This window comes from Nerophis lumbriciformis, linkage group LG26 (assembly GCF_033978685.3).
Source record: "Nerophis lumbriciformis linkage group LG26, RoL_Nlum_v2.1, whole genome shotgun sequence".
NCBI lineage: Eukaryota > Metazoa > Chordata > Actinopteri > Syngnathiformes > Syngnathidae > Nerophis > Nerophis lumbriciformis.
In genome coordinates, this window is record NC_084573.2 from 23,725,001 (window position 1) to 23,743,456 (window position 18,456).

The following is an 18,456-nucleotide window of genomic DNA, read 5'->3' on the forward strand; positions in this document are numbered from 1 at the left end:
CGAGATGGCAACTAGTGATTAGCGGCATAAACTGCCAGCTAGCAATTAGCTTGCTAGTTTTAAGATGGTGATGAACGTGGAAGCTGCCGGCTAGTGATTGAAGTTCAAGTTTCAAGCTAGCGATTTACGAGCAAGTTGCCAGTTTGCTATTAGCGGTGCTATACTGTGTCTTACCTTGCAGGTTTAAGATCAAAACATGAACAAATAATTATATTCATGTTCGCATCTAAAATAGCTTGCAATTAACGCTCTAGTTGCCAGCTAGCGATTAATGTGCAAGTTTCCAGTGAGCGATTAGAGCTGTGGTTGCCAGCTAGCGCTGGTTGTCTCCAAGTGATAAACGCGCAAGTTTAAGGCTAGAAATTAGCGTACTAGTTGCTAGCTTGTTATTAGTGGGGCTATATTGTATTGTACAATGCAGGCTTAAAATAATTAATAAAATTACATATTCATGTTTGCTTTTAAGATGGCTAGCGATTAACACTCCAGTTGCCAGCTAGCGATTAAAAGTGCAAGCCGCCTGCTGACAATTATTTCGCTAAATCTAAGCTATTGTTTAAGGTGCAAGTTTCAAGCTAGCGCTTAGCTCGCTAGTTGTCAGTTTGCTATTATTGCCGCTAAATTGTATTGTACTTTGCAGGTTTAAAATAAAAACAAACAAATCATTTTATCATATTCATGTTAGTATTTAAGATAGCTAGCCATTCACACGCTAGTTGCCAGCTAGCAATTAACGCGCAAGTTTCCAGCGAGCAATTAACAGCGCAAGCTGCCTACTTGCAATTAATTCGCTAGTTTTAAGCTACCCATTAACATGCAAATTTCCAGTGAGCAATTACCGCTCAAGCTGCCAGCTAGCAATTAGCTCCTTAGTTTTAAGCTATCGATTGACGCGCTAGTTTCAAGCTAGCGCTAGTTGTCAGCTTGCTATTATTGGCGCTGTACTGTGTTGGCGGTGGTATTAAGCCTCGCTGTTACGAACTCCAAACTTTGACCCAATAAGTCTAAAAGGTCGGATTGGCTTGAAATTTCTCACACAGCTGTACAAAACAATCACTGTAACATTAGGTCGTTCAGCTGAATCGCCACCAAATTTGGTACGCACCTTGAGAGTACTGCCTCGCACACGTGTGTAAAATTTCCATATAATTGTACAACTGTGAGGATATCTGCAATACATACATTACATTTTTGGCACAACCCTTAAGGGGCGCCACAACTGTGTCTTGATTTTATCACTGTATAAAGAATCCAGTTTTAAAGTTTAAACAACTAAAAAAAAACGGGGGTGCACTGTAATGAGAGAAAATTGAAATGTTGATGAAACAATATCACATTTTTGAAGTTTTTTGACATATTTATCTCCAAACTGTATTGCAAGCTTTTTAGTGGACACTAAAATATTACTATTATTTTTTTCAATCAAGTATAACTGAATTTTTTGCATTTGAATTTTGTGCACTGAATTATTATTATTATTTTTTTTTTTTACATGGAGTTTTGCTGACACTTTCACTGAATAAAAAAAGTGAGCAAAAGTTGTGCTTAAAAAAATCAGTTTGTAAAATAGTGTTTTAAAATTTAGCGCGTCTAAAATTAAAAGTATATGTATAATATGTATACATAAATATGTATAAAAATTTATTGCACAAAAATTCAGTGCAATTTGTTGCTTCAAAAGTCAAGACTCCATCCATTTTCTACCGCTTGTCCCTTTCGGTGTCACGGGGGACTCACTTTTGATAAATCAAGACTGAAGCAAGTCAAGTTTTAAGTCTGCACTGAAGTTTTTTTTACACACTGATTTTGAAAAACACTATTTTAACAAACTGAATATTTTCAAAAACACCCATTTTGCTCACAAATGTTGATTCAATGATATTCTTAGCATCATTTGATCACATTCAGTGTCCAAAAAAAGCTTTTGTAATAAAGACACAAATTAACTTCCATAACAGATGGGTGACACGGGCAATGGCGTGAGGTTGTGCGTTCACAGTTACATATTCTTCATTATCACAAAGTCAACATGTTTTCCCCGGAATATAATAAAAGACCACAACGGCTGGTAACAGACCCACTAAAGGGGATTTTTATGATTGCAATCAAGGAGCCCGTATGAAGCGAAGGAGATTTATTTGATTGCAATCACAGGGCCCCTATTGTTTCCCTTCTAATTCTGTCATTACAGCACCGGGAGGATCCGCTGACAGAATGTGCCTGTGGAAATGAAGGAGAGCCCTCTAGCGTCATTTTCAAAGCAAACATGGCCTGATGATGCACTTCAAGTGTTTTGGGTTTAAATGTGCACATAATTCAAGTGTTCCACCACGACTATTTCTCCCTCATCAACCTGCATGACATGAAAGGAACTTGGGCAGTAAATGCATATCAATTAAAGGCTGATGTCGCTTTGATGAAAACACTAACATGCACAGCAATGATGCAGGAAATACTGTACATTCTTCAAAGAAATAACATTTCTTAATATAGTAGATATTCCATCCATCCTTTTTCCACCGCTTAGATATTGTGACACATATTTATCTTGCAACTACTCTTGCAGCATGCGTCATTTAATGAACTCTAATTTGTGTAGAAATACATCATTTATTATAATTCTGACTAATACAATTTGATTTATTGCATAGAGTAGGGCTGAATTATCACGACAATTAATATTTTTTATGACCTATGGAAAATAAGGACCAGGAGAAAAATATATTAAATGTAAACATTCTTAATTAAAATGCAACCTTCCTCTGATTGTAATCCCATCAGCTGTCGCCAACGCGGAAAAGAAATGAAAAGTCAACACAAGCATGGAAAACACTCAATTAATGTAAATACAATTCTAAAATCACATTAAACGCTAAACAGTTCTTCTTAAAGGAGGTGCAAAAATAAGGAATATGTAAGAAATGCTTAATAAAGTAAGAAAATAGAGCAAAGTGTGAAAACGTAAACAGAGAAACCAGAGAAGAACTATTTTCTGCAGGTTTAGTGCCAGCTGTGCTCTAAAGGGTGAGCACAGCTAAGGTGGTTCGGGGTAACTTTTCCTGTTTTATCCACAATTTCTTCATTTTTACATTCTTTTCTCACTCCATGCAAATAATATATCGCGAGACAAAAAGACGGTGCAACCAAACATGATAGTTGATACTGTTACCTGACCCACTGATCAGTGATCACTTCCTGCGTTGCTCAGTTACCAGACAGCGAGTGCCTTTGTTCATGCAACCAACCTTGCTTTGCAATTTCCTCTTTCTTCAAAGACTTTTTTTTAACGTCATATGGAACATTTTTCTTGATATCAATTACGTGTCTATTGCGATATATATTGATATAATGTTATCATCCAGCCGTAGCAACAATTTTTCAATTATTTCATTGATAGACAACAAGCAACTCAAATATTCTGAATATGATTTCATCAAATTAAAAAAACTATCTGTCCGACACCACATAATATAAAAGACTAATAGAACTAATTATCGTTAGCAACAACACCAAAACAAGTGGAGTTACATCTCTTGTTGATTGACAAAAATAAATATGTATTTTTCCCTGGCGGTAATATGTGCCTGCCCCTTAGAAAGACAATACTGGGATATAAGCCACACCCACTAAATTTGAGAAGAAATGTACTTTTCCCATATACTAGCTGAAGATATATACGTTTACACGCAAAGATTTTGTAAATGTTTTTTTTACATACCTTAGTTATTTCCAAATAGTGTGTAATACGGCAGTAAAATGGCTGATCAAACAAAACAGAGGTCATCGCCATGAAGCTGGCTCCCCAATCAGCTAAACAGACTCAATAACTCCATGGTGACGTTTTGAGGAATTTGTGAAACTGAAACACAAAAAAGAATGCCGTTGTAAGTTTATAATGCTAACACGGACACTCGTAAATGTGTTAGCATATTAGCTCATGCTAACGACGCTAGCTTGATTACATTACGATAGCACGTACAAATACGCATGAAAATCAGTCCTACAGACATGACAGATGGGACGGTTTAGTAAATAAACAGCTTAAGTTGAACTGTAAAACTTACAAACGTTGCTTGGAGTGATGAATGAAGAATCCATAAGAGTAGAAACGCTATGGACGACTAGAAAAACGGCACTGCAGTGAGTGAATTCGTCCAAAAGATAGCGCTACAGGGCTGGGCGATATATAGAATAGAATAGAATACAATAGAATAGAATAGAAAGTACTTTATTGATCCCTGGGGGAAATTATATCGCGGGTTTGTCTCTGTGCGATATAGAAAATGACTATATTGTGATATTCGAGTATACGTCCTCACGCAGTTGCTTTTAGCTGCGAGCATTACACTACAGGTGTTTCTCACTCTTTCTTGTCTCTCCTTTTCACAGAGACATAAAACAAGCGCACCTTCTTCATACGTCGTCATACGCTCACATGGGTAACGTTAGCTGTGATGCTAACGGAGCGGTGCGAGTGGTAATAGGAGAGAGAGAAGGTGCGAATCTGGTAACAAATGAAGGAAGAATTAATTCCCAAGAAAAACAGCACGGGGTTCATCGTCTGGCGGTGGTTTGGCTTCAAGCGGGAAGATGTTGAACAATTATGCGGCAAAAGCGTTGCTACAAAAAGTAGCAGCACTGCTAATTTGTAGCATCATTTGAAAAGTCACCCGCTAGAGAATGAAGAGTGCTTGAAACTCCGCATGTCAACATCTCCGTCCGGTGCCACACCCACAAAATGCCGAAGCAACAATTTCCACATCAACACCGTATGAAAGAAAAAAAGTCAACAACAGAAGGGGAAAACGTCCGCAGGAACCTACCACATAGCAAAGGACGTACACTATTTGATTTCCTATTATGCAGCTCATTTTTATTTGACAGTTATTGAAATATCTTGTGTGACATCATGCACAAAAGTGCACTTTATTTGTTTTAAACTATTGTAGTGGCGTTCTGTACAAAAAGTGCACTTTAATTTAGTGTTCTTTTGATATGTCATCTTAGTGACATAATGCACAAAAGTGCACTAATAGCTTGTTTTAAAATGTCTCTGACAATCTTACACTTTCTGTTTTGGAAATGACATGAATGTGTGTGGCACTGCTTAATAACTGTTTAATAAATACAGTTTTGGTCAATTGACTTAGTAGTGATTTCCCTCTCTGCATGCAAGTTTAAATGTAGCATATATTAATGCAGTATGAAGAAGAATGTTTTAATGTAGACACATAGAATCATCATACTTCTGTGATTATATGCATCAAGTGTTTATTCAAGGCTAAGGCAAAATATCGAGATATATATGGTGTATCGTGACCAGTGTTGGGAGTAACGCGTTACTGTAACACCGTTAGTTTCGGCGGTAACTAGTAATCTAACGTGTTATTTTTTATATTCAGTAACTCAGTTACTGTTACTACATGATGCGTTACTACATAAAAAATACAGTTAAATAACGCAGTATCGGCTGGAAACAGAATATCTGAGTGTTTTATTGGAGCGCTGCGGTGTCGTCCTTCTGTGTCACAAGGAAAAGAAGAGGCGCGCTTTGTATAGGTGGGGGAAGGGCTCCAGGCTCCCAGACTGTAGTCGAGGAGCGCAGGGGACACATTCCTCCAGGGCCTATGTACTTCGGGGGTAACACCCTTCACTTTACCCAGCAGTGGGTCTTTACAGCGCCGGACTCGAGGGTGAATGACGAGGCCGGCGGTTTGTTGCAACTTTGTGACTTTATTGGTGTCTTGCACGCAGCCATTCACCAAGCTACGAGCACCTGCACGCACTCACTTCTCTCGCCCACTCACTGACGTCACTCACCTCACATGCTGTCATATCTTAAAGGGCCACACACACACACACACACACATACGCTACTCTCATAACAACTAACAACATCATGGCGGAGCCAGAAGTCGAGTTTCTTAACATGGAGATATTCTCACTACGTTTCTTTTGTCGAGCACAAAGAAAATAACATTTTAGTTAATTTAAGTTGTGTCTTTGATCAAAGATCCCATCTACTTAAAGTTAAAGTGCCAAAGATTGTCACACACACTAGGTGTGGCGAAATGATTCTCTGCATTTGACCCATCACCCTTGATCACCCCCTGGGAGTTGAGGGGAGCAGTGAGCAGCAGCGGTGACCGCGCCCGGGAATACTGCCCAAAACAGCAATTCAAATCTGCTGAAACAGCTACAAAAGAAACATGCTTCGACGAAGCTAGTAAAGAGAGACACAGACTTCGATGCAACTTCAGCTCCACTTAAGGATTTTAACGGAGGGACTGCTAGCCAGGACAACATTGATAGAGCCATTGCAGCGTATGTGCTAGAAGACATGCAGGCTATTTCTACAGTGGAGTCGCCCGCTTTCAGGCAGCTATTTAGCATTAAACCGGCGTCGAACAGCAAATGGCACGGAAAACATTTTCCAAGTATCTGGACAGTGAGTACATAAACATGTAAAGCGAGCTAAAGAAAACACTCCAAACTCTGCCTGTGCTCATCATTCAGCACTGAAGGTACACACTGTCAATTCTCTTATAAACTCTTTCATTCTAGACTTCTAGAGTGTTTGATTATCACATCATTCTAAATGTATAGACTAGGGCTGGGCGATATGGCCTTTTTTTTTTTTAATATCGCGATATTTTAAGGCCATATCGCGATACACGATATATATCTCGATATTTTGCCTTAGCCTTGGATGAACACTTGATACATATAATCACACCAGTATGATGATTCTATGTGTCTACATTAAAACATTCTTCTTCATACTGCATTAATATATGCTACTTTAAAACTTTCATGCATAGAAGGAAATCACAACTAAAAAAATCACTATTTTTTTTCATACGGTGTTGATGTGGAAATGTTTGCCTCTGCATTTTGATGGTGTGGGCGTGTGGTACCGAACCGAGATGTTGACGTGCGGAGTAAGCACTCTTGATTCTCTACCCTAAACTAACACCCTCCCCGGATTGTTAATAATTCATCCATCCATCCAATTTCTACCGCTTATTCCCTTTGGGGTCGCGGGGGGCGCTGGAGCCAATCCCAGCTAAAATCGGGCGGAAGGCGGGGTACACCCTGGACAAGTCGCCACCTCATCGCAGGGCCAACACAGATAGACAGACAACATTCACACTCACATCAAATGTAAATAATCAAAGGTAGATACTTTTTCTTATGCTTTCTGCTCTCTCTCTCTTTCTATGTCCACTACTTGCTGTACATATCCTACCAAGTCAGACCTACACTGTTTCAATGTCCATTTCTCTGTTCTCGATTGTTGATGACTGAAGTGATGATAACAACCAAACCTGAAATGAAGCCTAAAAGGGCATTGATGGGAGCTTTAAAAAAAAAAGAAAAAAAAAGTAACTATATAGTTACTTTTCACAGTAACGCATTACTTTTTGGTGTAAGTAACTGAGTTACTTTTGAAATAAAGTAACTAGTAACTGTAACTAGTTTTCAGTAACTAATCCAACACTGATCGTGACATGGCCCAAAATTATCGAGATATTAATAAAAGGCCATATCGCCCAGCCCTACCCACACCACACAAATCCTACACAGCAGGCCTCACGCGCAGTATAATGACATCACAGATATGCCACCATACCGTAGGGGAGAGGAGGGGTTTAGGAGCCAGGCAGCAGCACAAGCCACAACATAGAGACCAACGACAAACACAGAGATGATAGGCCTTTATTATTGTTAGCTCATTTTATCGGAAATACCGATATGGCGTCATAATTGCCATTATTGCTCGATAATTATCGACCGCCAATATTATTGTGCCTCCCTTAAGTCTAACAGTTTCAGCTGTATTTAAATACACATGTATGTGCTTCGGTTCACAACTAGGGTATCAAAACTCAGTGCCATAGTCATTTTGGCAATCTCTTGTGAAAAGGGCTGATAGGGCATTTTTGTTTTCTTCTTGTTCATTAGAAGATATTGTTCTATATTGATTTTGTCTGTTATGTATACGTTTCTATTATTAAAGTACCACTGATAGTCTCTCACACACACACACACACACACACACACACACACACACACACACACACACACACACACACACACACACACACACACACACACACACACACACACACACACACACACACACACACACACACACTAGGTGTGGTGAAATTACTCTCTGCATTTGACCTATCCCCTTGTTCCACCCCCTGGGAGGTGAGGGGAGCAGTGAGCAACAGCGGTGGCCGCGCTCGGGAATCATTTTGGTGATTTAAACCCCAATCCCAACCCTAGATGCTGAGTGCCAAGCAGGGAGGTAATGGGTCCCATTTTTATAGTCTTTGGTATGACTCGGCCGGGGTTTAAACTCACGACCTTCTAGTCTCAGGGCGGAGACTCTAACCACAAGGCCACTGAGCAGGTATTACACCGATTTATTACAAATGCCATGATTGTTTGAAAAATTATAAAAAAAAAAAAAAAGACAAGTATCAGCACAGTCAGCGAGCACAGAGGAAGACGTTCCAAACCAAGCTTGGTGTCATTATTGACTGGAAGAAAGTAGTACCTGATTGGTTACTTCATACTTGCCAACCCTCCCGGATTTTCCGGGAGACTCCCGAAATTCAGCGCCTCTCCCGAAAACCTCCCGGGACAAATTTTCTCCCGAAAATCTCCCGAAATTCAGGCGGACTCAGGTCCTCCACAATATAAAAAAGCGTACCTGCCCAATCACGTTATAACTATAGAATGATGGAGGGCGAGTTCTTGGTTTCTTATGTGGGTTTATTGTTAGGCAGTTTCATTAACGTCCGCCCAGCGTGGCAACAACACACAACAACAGCAGTCACTTTTTTGTATACCGTAAAGCAGTTCGTCTGCCGTAAACAGCAATGTTGTGACACTCTTAAACAGGACAATACTGCCATCTAGTGCATTTGATGAAAGCACTTTTGTGCGTGCCACACATCAATGCTCAGAGAGGGTGTTCAGCATGGTTCGAAAAATAGTGACAGAGAATAGAACAAGGATGGACAATTCAACTCTTAACTCAACAATATATATATATATATATATATACACACATATATATATACATATATATATATATATATATATATATATATATATATATATATATATACACACATATATAATAAAATGTATATATATATATATATATATATATATATATATATATATATATATATAGCTAGATATCACTGAACGTCAAGTATTTCCTATATATATATATATATATATATATATATATATATATATATATATATATATATATAGGAAATACTTGACTTGTATTGTATTGTATTTCCTATATATATATATATATGTATATATATATATATATATATATAGGAAATACTTGACTTGGTGAATTCTAGCTGTAAATATACTCCTCCCCTTTTAGCCACGCCCCATCCCACCCCGACCACGCCCACCCCACCTCTCGAAATCGGAGGTCTCAAGGTTGGCAAGTATGGGTTACTTCATTGACCAATCACACTTCACTACCATCAAAGGTTACTTTAACTCTCCCTATTGCCAAATGTACGCACAAACCCAACTAAATTAACAGTAAATAAATACAATTAGATTGTATGAAAGGGTGAAAAATTGGCCAATAAAAAAACTTTAAAAAAACAGCATTTCCTCATCATGCATAATGAAGGTTTAGGTTGCTTCAAACTCCTGGAATTATGACGATCGAATAAGGAAGTCGTTTTTTGCACGTTCTCTTATGTTTTGTATGACAATTTGATGTGGGTTTATTGTTTTCAAAAGGTATAACTTAGTCATTTAAGTTATACAATTTGTATTTTTTTTTTAAAAGCCCCGTTTAATAGATATTTAGTATGGTTCACAATAAAATATTCAGAAGTACGAACATAACGATAGGAGTATCAGTTATTACTCACATCTTCATGAGGAACTTGAACTCACCTGCGTTACATTAAGCATGTACGTCATTAGTAGTGACTTTAAAGGATACAAAACACGCTCCGCTAGTCCACGAACATGCGTGGAAGACGTCATTTTGATGTGTCGTTTCTTTTCACATATTTTGTATATTAGTTTAAATTCATATAACAACATTTGGAAGTTCTTACCCGGTGTCGGAACGCCGCTCCATGAGTGTCTCCTCCTCGTCCACGACCGCGGTGGTGGTCCTTTTTCCCCCGGCCGCGGTGTTGGCCTCCCCTGCCTCTTCCTCTGCGTTCACCGCCGAAGTTGTCGTTGTCGTTTCCTCCACGGCCGCCTCTTTTCCAAGTGCCTCCTCTGCCTCGACTCGGTCTGACTTCCATTGCTGTCCAACCTGACCACCGGACGGCTTTGCGTGTGACACCAAAGTTACGGGCGCAAAGGGTGTTACTTTGAACCGTGTCCGGCGAAACACCAACAATAAAACAAAATGTTTCCCGTTCATTTGTTCTGGCGAGATTACAATCTCAAAAGTGAGAAATCAGTTAAAAAAATACAATGTGAATAAAACATATATGCAAATTCAATTATATTTAATGTGGAAATATATAGTATAATATTGATGAAAAAGGCTGACTTTTTTGTACTTTCACTAAATAGTTGCTCTATTTTGGCCACAATTTGTGTTGCTACTCCCATAAAACATGATGTTTCCGAAGAGGGTTTTTTCATGTTCAATTTTGATACAATTTAATGTCCAATTCTTTCACAGGTGTACAATTTACTAGAAATTCCATCCATCCATCCATCTTCTTCCGCTTATCCGAGGTCAGGTCTCGGGGGCAGCAGCCTAAGCAGAGAAGCCCAGACTTTCCTCTCCCCAGCCACTTCGTCCAGCGGGAGATCCCAGGCCAGCCTTTCCAACATGTCCTGGGTCTTCCCTGTGGCCTCCTGCCGGTCGGACGTGCCCTAAACACCTCCCTAGGGAGGCGTTCGGGTGGCATACTGACCAGATGCCCGAACCACCTCATTTGGCTCCTCTCGATGTAGAGGAGCCAGATGAGCCCTCCTCTTTTTACTAGAAATTATTAGATAATATCCCAAAGCCAAATATTAATTTAACAAAAGGCATAGAACATGTTGATCCTTTTTTGGGAGATACTTTTTTTTGCTCAAATCTCTCATTCAACTAAAAGTAAAATAAACATGTAATGTAATTTGTTATATGTTTTTAATTCAACTATTTGAATGACTTTTGATCAAATGTCCCAGTTTTCAATTAGTCTAAATTTGCATGACAAGTTATTTTACCAATTAAAACCTTTGACGTTATTTTATCAAAATATCTTTAAAAGGGTAAAAAAAAAATTGTTTTGTTTAGGACTGAAGTTTGAGAAATTTGAGCAAAAAAGGTTAAAAATGAATAAATGAAAATCTAAAAATGTTTTTACTCTCTTCAAAAATAAAAAATAAATCCATTGCTTAAATTTAAAAAAAAGTTATCAAATGAAGAATGTCTCAGACTATCCACACCCCCCATCAAACATGCAACATGGTTCGTTACACCTGGACAGCTAATCCAGCTTGGACCACTTCACACAACACAGACGTCATAATATCATCAAATATCACCTTTAATTAAGCATTCAAACACAGCACATACATTTTGTAATAAAGATGAAGTGATAGGAAAAAAAAGGTACAAATATAATACACCTATTCTTGGCAGCATAGGAGAAAATTATGGACACGTTTTTGAGTTAAGAAAATAATGACCAATGATACACATTAAATTTAAATTCTGGCCACTTTATATTGAATTTATGTTTTTTTTTTATAACAAAATAATATTATATTATATATACACACACACACAATCACACTTATACATTAGGGTTGTCCCGATACCAATATTTTGGTGCTGGTACCAAAATGTACTTTGATACATTTCAAAATAAAGGGGACCACAAAAAAAAAAAATTATTGGCTTTATCCATCCATCCATCCATCCATCTTCTTCCGCTTATCCAAGGTCGGGTTGCGGGGGTAGCAGCTTAAGCAGGGAAGCCCAGACTTCCCTCTCCCCAGCCACTTCGTCCAGCTCCTCCCGGGGGATCCCGAGGCGTTCCCAGGCCAGCCGGGAGAGATAGTCTTCCCAGCGTGTCCTGGGTCTTCCCCGTGGCCTCCTACCGGTCGGACGTGCCCGAAACACCTTCCTAGGGAGGCGTTCGGGTGGCATCCTGACCAGATGCCCGAACCACCTCATCTGGCTCCTCTCGATGTGGAGGAGCAGCGGCTTTACTTTGAGCTCCCCCCGAATGACAGAGCTTCTCACCCTATCTCTAAGGGAGAGCCCCGCCACTCGGCGGAGGAAAATCATTTCGGCCGCTTGTACCCGTGATCTTGTCCTTTCGGTCATGACCCAAAGCTCATGACCATAGGTAAGGATGGGAACGTAGATCGACCGGTAAATCGAGAGCTTTGCCTTCCGGCTCAGCTCCTTCTTCACCACAACGGATCGATACAGCGTCCGCATTACTGAAGACGCCGCACCGATCCGCCTGTCGATCTCACGATCCACTCTTCCCCCACTCGTGAACAAGACTCCGAGGTACTTGAACTCCTCCACTTGGGGCAAGATCTCCTGCCCAACTTGGGGATGGCACTCCACCCTTTTCTGGGAGAGAACCATGGACTCGGACTTGGAGGTGCTGATTCCCATCCCAGTCGCTTCACACTCGGCTGCGAACCGATCCAGTGAGAGCTGAAGATCTTGGCCGGAGGAAGCCATCAGGACCACATCATCTGCAAATAGCAGTGACCTAATCCTGCAGCCACCAAACCAGATCCCCTCAACACCCTGACTGCGCCTAGAATGTTCTGTCCATAAAAGTTATGAACAGAATGGGTGACAAAGGGCAGCCTTGGCGGAATCTATTGGCTTTATTTCAACAGAAAATGTTATGATACATTAAACATGTTTCTTATTGCAATCAAATAAGAATTTTGTCATAAAATAAAATAGTGAACATACTAGACAATTTCTCTTTTAGTAGTAAGTAAACAAACAAAGGCTCCTTTTAGTCTGCTGACATATGCAGTAACATATTGTGTCATTTATCATTCTAGTATTCTGTAAAAAAAATGAGGGACAAGCGGTAGGAAACACATTATTAATCTACTTGTTCATTTACTGTTAATATCGGCTTATTTTCTGTTTTTAACATGTTCTATCTACACTTCTGTTAAAGTTAATAAGCACTTATTCTTACTTTACATTAGTTGTAGGTGATTCTACACATTTTGGTAACAATCCAATACCAAGTAGTTACAGGATCATACATTGGTCATAATTAAAGTTCTCCTGTGTCCAGGGACATATTTGACTTTATAAACAACTAAAAAATTACAAGTGATTGTGAAACGGACACAATACAAAAAGAATGCCATTGTACGTTCATATTACTAAAACAGACACTCGTAAACGTGTTAGCATTAGAGATGTCCGATAATAGCTTTTTTGCCGATATCCGATATTGTCCAACTCTTAATTACTGATTCTGATATCAACCGATACCGATATATACAGTCGTGGAATTAACACATTATGATGCCTAATTTTGTTGTGATGCCCCGCTGGATGCATTAAACAATGTAACAAGGTTTTCCAAAATAAATCAACTCAAGTTATGGAAAAAAGTGCCAACATGGCACTGCCATATTTATTATTGAAGTCACAAAGTGCATTATTATTTTTTTAACATGCCTCAAAACAGCAGCTTGGAATTTGGGACATGCTCTCCCTGAGAGAGCATGAGGAGGTTGAAGTGGGCGGGGTTGAGGTGGGGTAGGGGGTAGCAGGGGGTGTATATTGTAGCGTCCCGGAAGAGTTAGTGCTGCAAGGGGTTCTGGGTGTTTGTTCTGTTGTGTTTGAGTTGTGTTACGGTGCGGATGTTCTCCCGAAATGTGTTTGTCATTCTTGTTTGGTGTGGGTTCACAATGTGGCGCATATTTGTAATGGTGTCAAAGTTGTTTATACGGCCACCCTCTGTGTGACCTGTATGGCTGTTGACCAAGTATGCATTGCATTCACTTGTGTGTGTGAAAAGCCGTAGGTATTGTGTAATTGGGCCGGCACACAAAGGCAGTGCATTTAAGGTTTATTGGCACTCTGTACTTCTCCCTACGTCCGTGTACACAGCGGCGTTTTAAAAAGTCATAAATTTTACTTTTTGAAACCGATACCGGTAATTTACGATATTACATTTTAAAGCATTTATCGGCCGATAATATCTGCAGCCCGATATTATCGGACATCCCTAGTGAGCATATTAGCCAATGCTAACGACGCTAGCTTGATTACATTACGATTGCACATACAAATACCCATGAAAACACTCCTACAGACATCACACATGGAACGGTTTAGTAAGTATGAACAGTTTTAGTTATATTGTAAAACTGACAAACGTTGCTTGGAGTGATGAATGAAGAATCCATACAAGTAGACCCGCTATGGACGGCTAGAAGACTGAACGGCAATTGTACTGTAGACATTCACCCAGCAGCACCTGCAGTGAGCAAACTGGTCCAATAGATGGCGCCATAGCACAAACATTGACACACCTTTTCAGTATCTTTGCTTGTGTTTTATGCAAAGAAAAATCCATAAATTTGCTGCACCGTTTTATAAGCCTCAGGCGTAGGAAAATAATAGCGGCTGATCGTCCGGAATTTACGGTGTGCGTTTTAAAAAGATGGTTTCATCGAAATTCATGCAATAATTTGTTTTTTAGTGCATGTAAATATACCAAGTGTGTGTGTGTATAGGGCGGCCACCTTGGGATTTTGGTTGGATGGGGGGCCCTTCAGGAGCCTTGTGTTAGTTTCTAAGTCATTCTATTTTAATATGTTGTCTTCTTTTTACAGGAACAGAAGATCTCTTCCTTTAGACATCTGTCAAAGACAACCTGGACAAAAAGCGCACCGTCATGGACGGAGATCATCCAAATGGCACTTTTGCCAACACCACGCGAATCCACTCCGCTCCCCACAGCCTTTGGGAGGTCATCACCATAGCAACGGTCTCGGCCATCGTCAGCGCCATAACCGTCGTGGGCAACGTTTTGGTGATGGTGTCCTTCAAAGTCAACAGCCAGCTGAAGACGGTGAACAACTACTACCTGCTGAGTCTGGCCTTCGCAGACCTCATCATCGGCGTGTTGTCCATGAACCTGTACACCACCTACATCCTGATGGGCTACTGGTCCTTGGGAAGCCTCGCGTGCGATCTCTGGCTGGCCGTGGATTACGTGGCCAGTAACGCTTCCGTTATGAACTTACTGGTGATCAGCTTCGACAGATACTTCTCCATCACCAGGCCGCTGACGTACAGGGCGAAGAGGACCCCGAAGAGGGCGGCCGTCATGATCGGGCTGGCGTGGTTGGTCTCCTTTGTCCTGTGGGCGCCGCCCATCCTCTGCTGGAAGTACATCGTCGGAGAGGAGAAGGAATCGCCGGACGAATGCCAGATTCAGTTTCTAACGGAGCCCGTGATCACATTCGGGACGGCCATCGCCGCTTTCTACATCCCGGTGTCCGTCATGACCATCCTCTACTGCCGGATATATAAGGAAACCCAAAGGCGCACTAAGGATCTGGCGGAGCTCCAAGGACTCCACACCGATCACGTCCAGGAGGGGACTAAAGCGCGCAAAACCATCATTCCTTCTTGTTTCAACTTCGCCGGAGAGCGAAGGGACCGGAGTCAGGCCTCCTGGTCCTCGTCGAACCAAAGCAACGCCACGAAGACCACCACCAGGTCGGACGAAGCGTGGGTCAAAGCCGACCAGATCACGTCCTTCAACAGCTACTCCTCGTCCGACGAGGAGGAGCACCACGCGTCCATCGAGACGCCGCTGGGATCTCTCCGAGAGAAAAGTGACAAGAACGGCCAAGCGGCCGACTACGCGGAGGATCAGTATTCGCCTTCGAGGAAGAGCAGCAAGAAGGGCTTTTCCTACAAGTTCACCACGCCGGCGCCGAAGGCTAAAAAAGGCAGCCCTCTTCCTCTTCCGGCTTCTCCTCGTGTTCCAGAAGCTGGCAAAAACGCCTCGCCTTCCTCCAAAACCATGGACCCGGCCCTGAAGAACCAGATCACCAAGAGGAAGAGGATGGTCCTGGTGAAGGAGAAGAAGGCGGCCCAAACCCTCAGCGCCATCCTGCTGGCGTTCATCCTGACGTGGACGCCGTACAACATCATGGTGCTGGTCTCCACCTTCTGCGCCAAGTGCGTCCCCACGTCGCTGTGGCACCTGGGCTACTGGCTGTGCTACGTCAACAGCACCGTCAACCCCATGTGCTACGCCCTGTGCAACAAGACCTTCCAGAAGACCTTCCGCATGCTGCTGCTGTGCCAGTGGAGGCGGCGGCGGGGCGAGGACAAGCTGTACTGGTGCGGCCAGAACCCCAACGCCAAAATGACTTGATGGGAGCCGCCAGGCAGGAGGCTGGAGCGTACCCCAGCCGGCACATGGGACACCCTGGGCGGGTCGCCAGGGCGTTGAGCGAGGATGGATCCCGCACAGCTACGTGAACCACGACACTGCCGCTTTTGTCGATATCGCTGATGTTCGCCAAAGTCCGCGGTCAGCATGACGAGATGCATGTGACTTTTTTCTTTTCTTTATGGTGACGTGATCGTCTGAAACAGTTTGACTTTTGATAGCCCGCAGCATATTGGCGAAATAAAATCAAACAAAAAAAACGGTGTAAAGGAGAAGAAAACTTGATGTAATGCGAAAAAAACTGAAATTTTGATGACTAATAATAATATGCCACCAAAACCACAAAGCGAATTAAAACACTTTAAATTATCTATAAATTTCACAGTTGAAAAAAAAAAAGTCAACAGAATTTTACTGTAAAATTTCCGAGGTTTTTAGATTATTTATTTAGTTTTTTTCCACAGAAGTACGGTCAATTTGTAAAAATGTTGGCAACTGAGCTGCGTTTTTTTGTTTTTTACCATATAATTTGCAGTTGTTTTTTTTCCAGTGTGTTACTGTAAAAGGGAAAACGTTAACATTATTATTTTTACGGTTTTTTATCCAAAAATGTACGGTTGTTTTCTACAGTGAACTACCGGTACTGTAAATGAGATAAAAAAATTCTAGCAAATGAGCTAACAAATTTTCACTGTAAAAATCTGCGGTGGTTTTTACAATGCACTACTGTAAATGGAAAAACAGTACCGGTACTAGTTTTAGGTTTTACAGTACAAAAAAACTCAGTCAACTAAATCTTACCGTGAAATTTACGTTATTGTTGTTTTTTACACAAAAGTACTGTAAATAAAAATAAAAATTATCCAGTGAATTACTGTAAATGGGGGAAAAAACTGTACCGCTTTTACGGTAAAATTCTAGCAACTAACAATCTTTTACAGTAAAAATCTTTTACGGTAAAAAAAACTGGCAGCTCAGTTGCCAGATTTTTACCATAAATATAAAAGTGGGGCAGTTTTGATTTACAGTACTTTAAATTGAACAGTAAAATTCAGTTGACTGAGCTAGTTTTTTTTACTGTAAAATCTAAAACATTTACTGTTTTTCCATTTATTTTAGCCTTTATTTAACCAGGTAAAAAAATCCCATTGAGATCAAAGATCTCTTTTCCATTGTTGTTTTATTCAGTGCATTACTGTAAAATGGGGAAAAAAATTGGTACCACTTTTACAGTAAAATGCAAGCAACTGAGCTACCGATTTTTTACTATAAAAATCTGCGGTGGTTTTTACAATGCATTACTGTGAATGGAAAAACTTGTTTTAAGTTTTACAGTAAAAAAAAAAACTAGCAGCAGAGTCAACTGAATTTTACCGTTAAATTTACGGTATCTTTGTTGTTTTTTACACAAAAGTACTGTAAATACAAAAACTGCACCACTTTTATTTTTATGGCAAAATGCTGGCAACTGAGCTGGGTTTTTTTTTTAACCATATCATTTGCAGTCATTTTTAACGTGTGTTACTGTCTTTTTACGGTAAAACTCTCTTTTTTGTGTGAAATTTAAAGTTATTTTATACAGTGAATTACTGTTAATGGGAAAAAAAACTATACAATTTTTACAGTAAAATTCTCGCAAATGAGTTACCAAATTTTTACTGTAAAAATCTGAGGTTGTTTTTAAAATGCATTTCTGGAAAAACAGTACGAGTTTTATGTTTTACAGTAAAAAAAAAAATACTAGCAGCTCAGTCAACATAATTTTACTACTAAATCTACGGTATTTTATTCTACACAGAATTACTATGCATTTAAAGTATTGCACCAATTTTATTTTTAAGGTAAAATTCTGGCAACTGATCTGCTTTTTTTTTTACAGTAAAACTTGCAGTTTTTACAGTGCATTACTGTAAATGGAAAAACGTTAGAACTTTTAATTTTGTCGACTGACCTGCCAGTTCTTTACTGTCAAATCTGTGGTCATTGCTTTTACTCAAACTTTATCACTATT

The 18,456-nt window shown here is 40.2% G+C and overlaps 2 protein-coding genes across 2 annotated transcripts in view; one reads left to right on the forward strand and one right to left on the reverse strand.

Moving 5' to 3' along the window:
- Positions 1–10,391, reverse strand: part of aven (apoptosis, caspase activation inhibitor) — a 108,738-nt gene extending 98,347 nt beyond the window's left edge. The window contains exon 1 of the mRNA XM_061987152.2: positions 10,128–10,391. Within this exon, the coding sequence (XP_061843136.2) occupies positions 10,128–10,322 (195 nt within the window). The 5' untranslated portion in view covers positions 10,323–10,391. The remainder of the gene's footprint in view (positions 1–10,127) is intronic.
- The window catches only part of chrm5b (cholinergic receptor, muscarinic 5b), a 51,003-nt gene extending 33,930 nt beyond the window's left edge, over positions 1–17,073 (forward strand). Inside the window, exon 2 of the mRNA XM_061987151.2 lies at positions 14,869–17,073. Coding sequence (XP_061843135.2) covers positions 14,931–16,427 — 1,497 coding nt within the window. The 5' untranslated portion in view covers positions 14,869–14,930 and the 3' untranslated portion in view covers positions 16,428–17,073. The remainder of the gene's footprint in view (positions 1–14,868) is intronic.
- Positions 17,074–18,456: the final 1,383 nt, after the last annotated feature.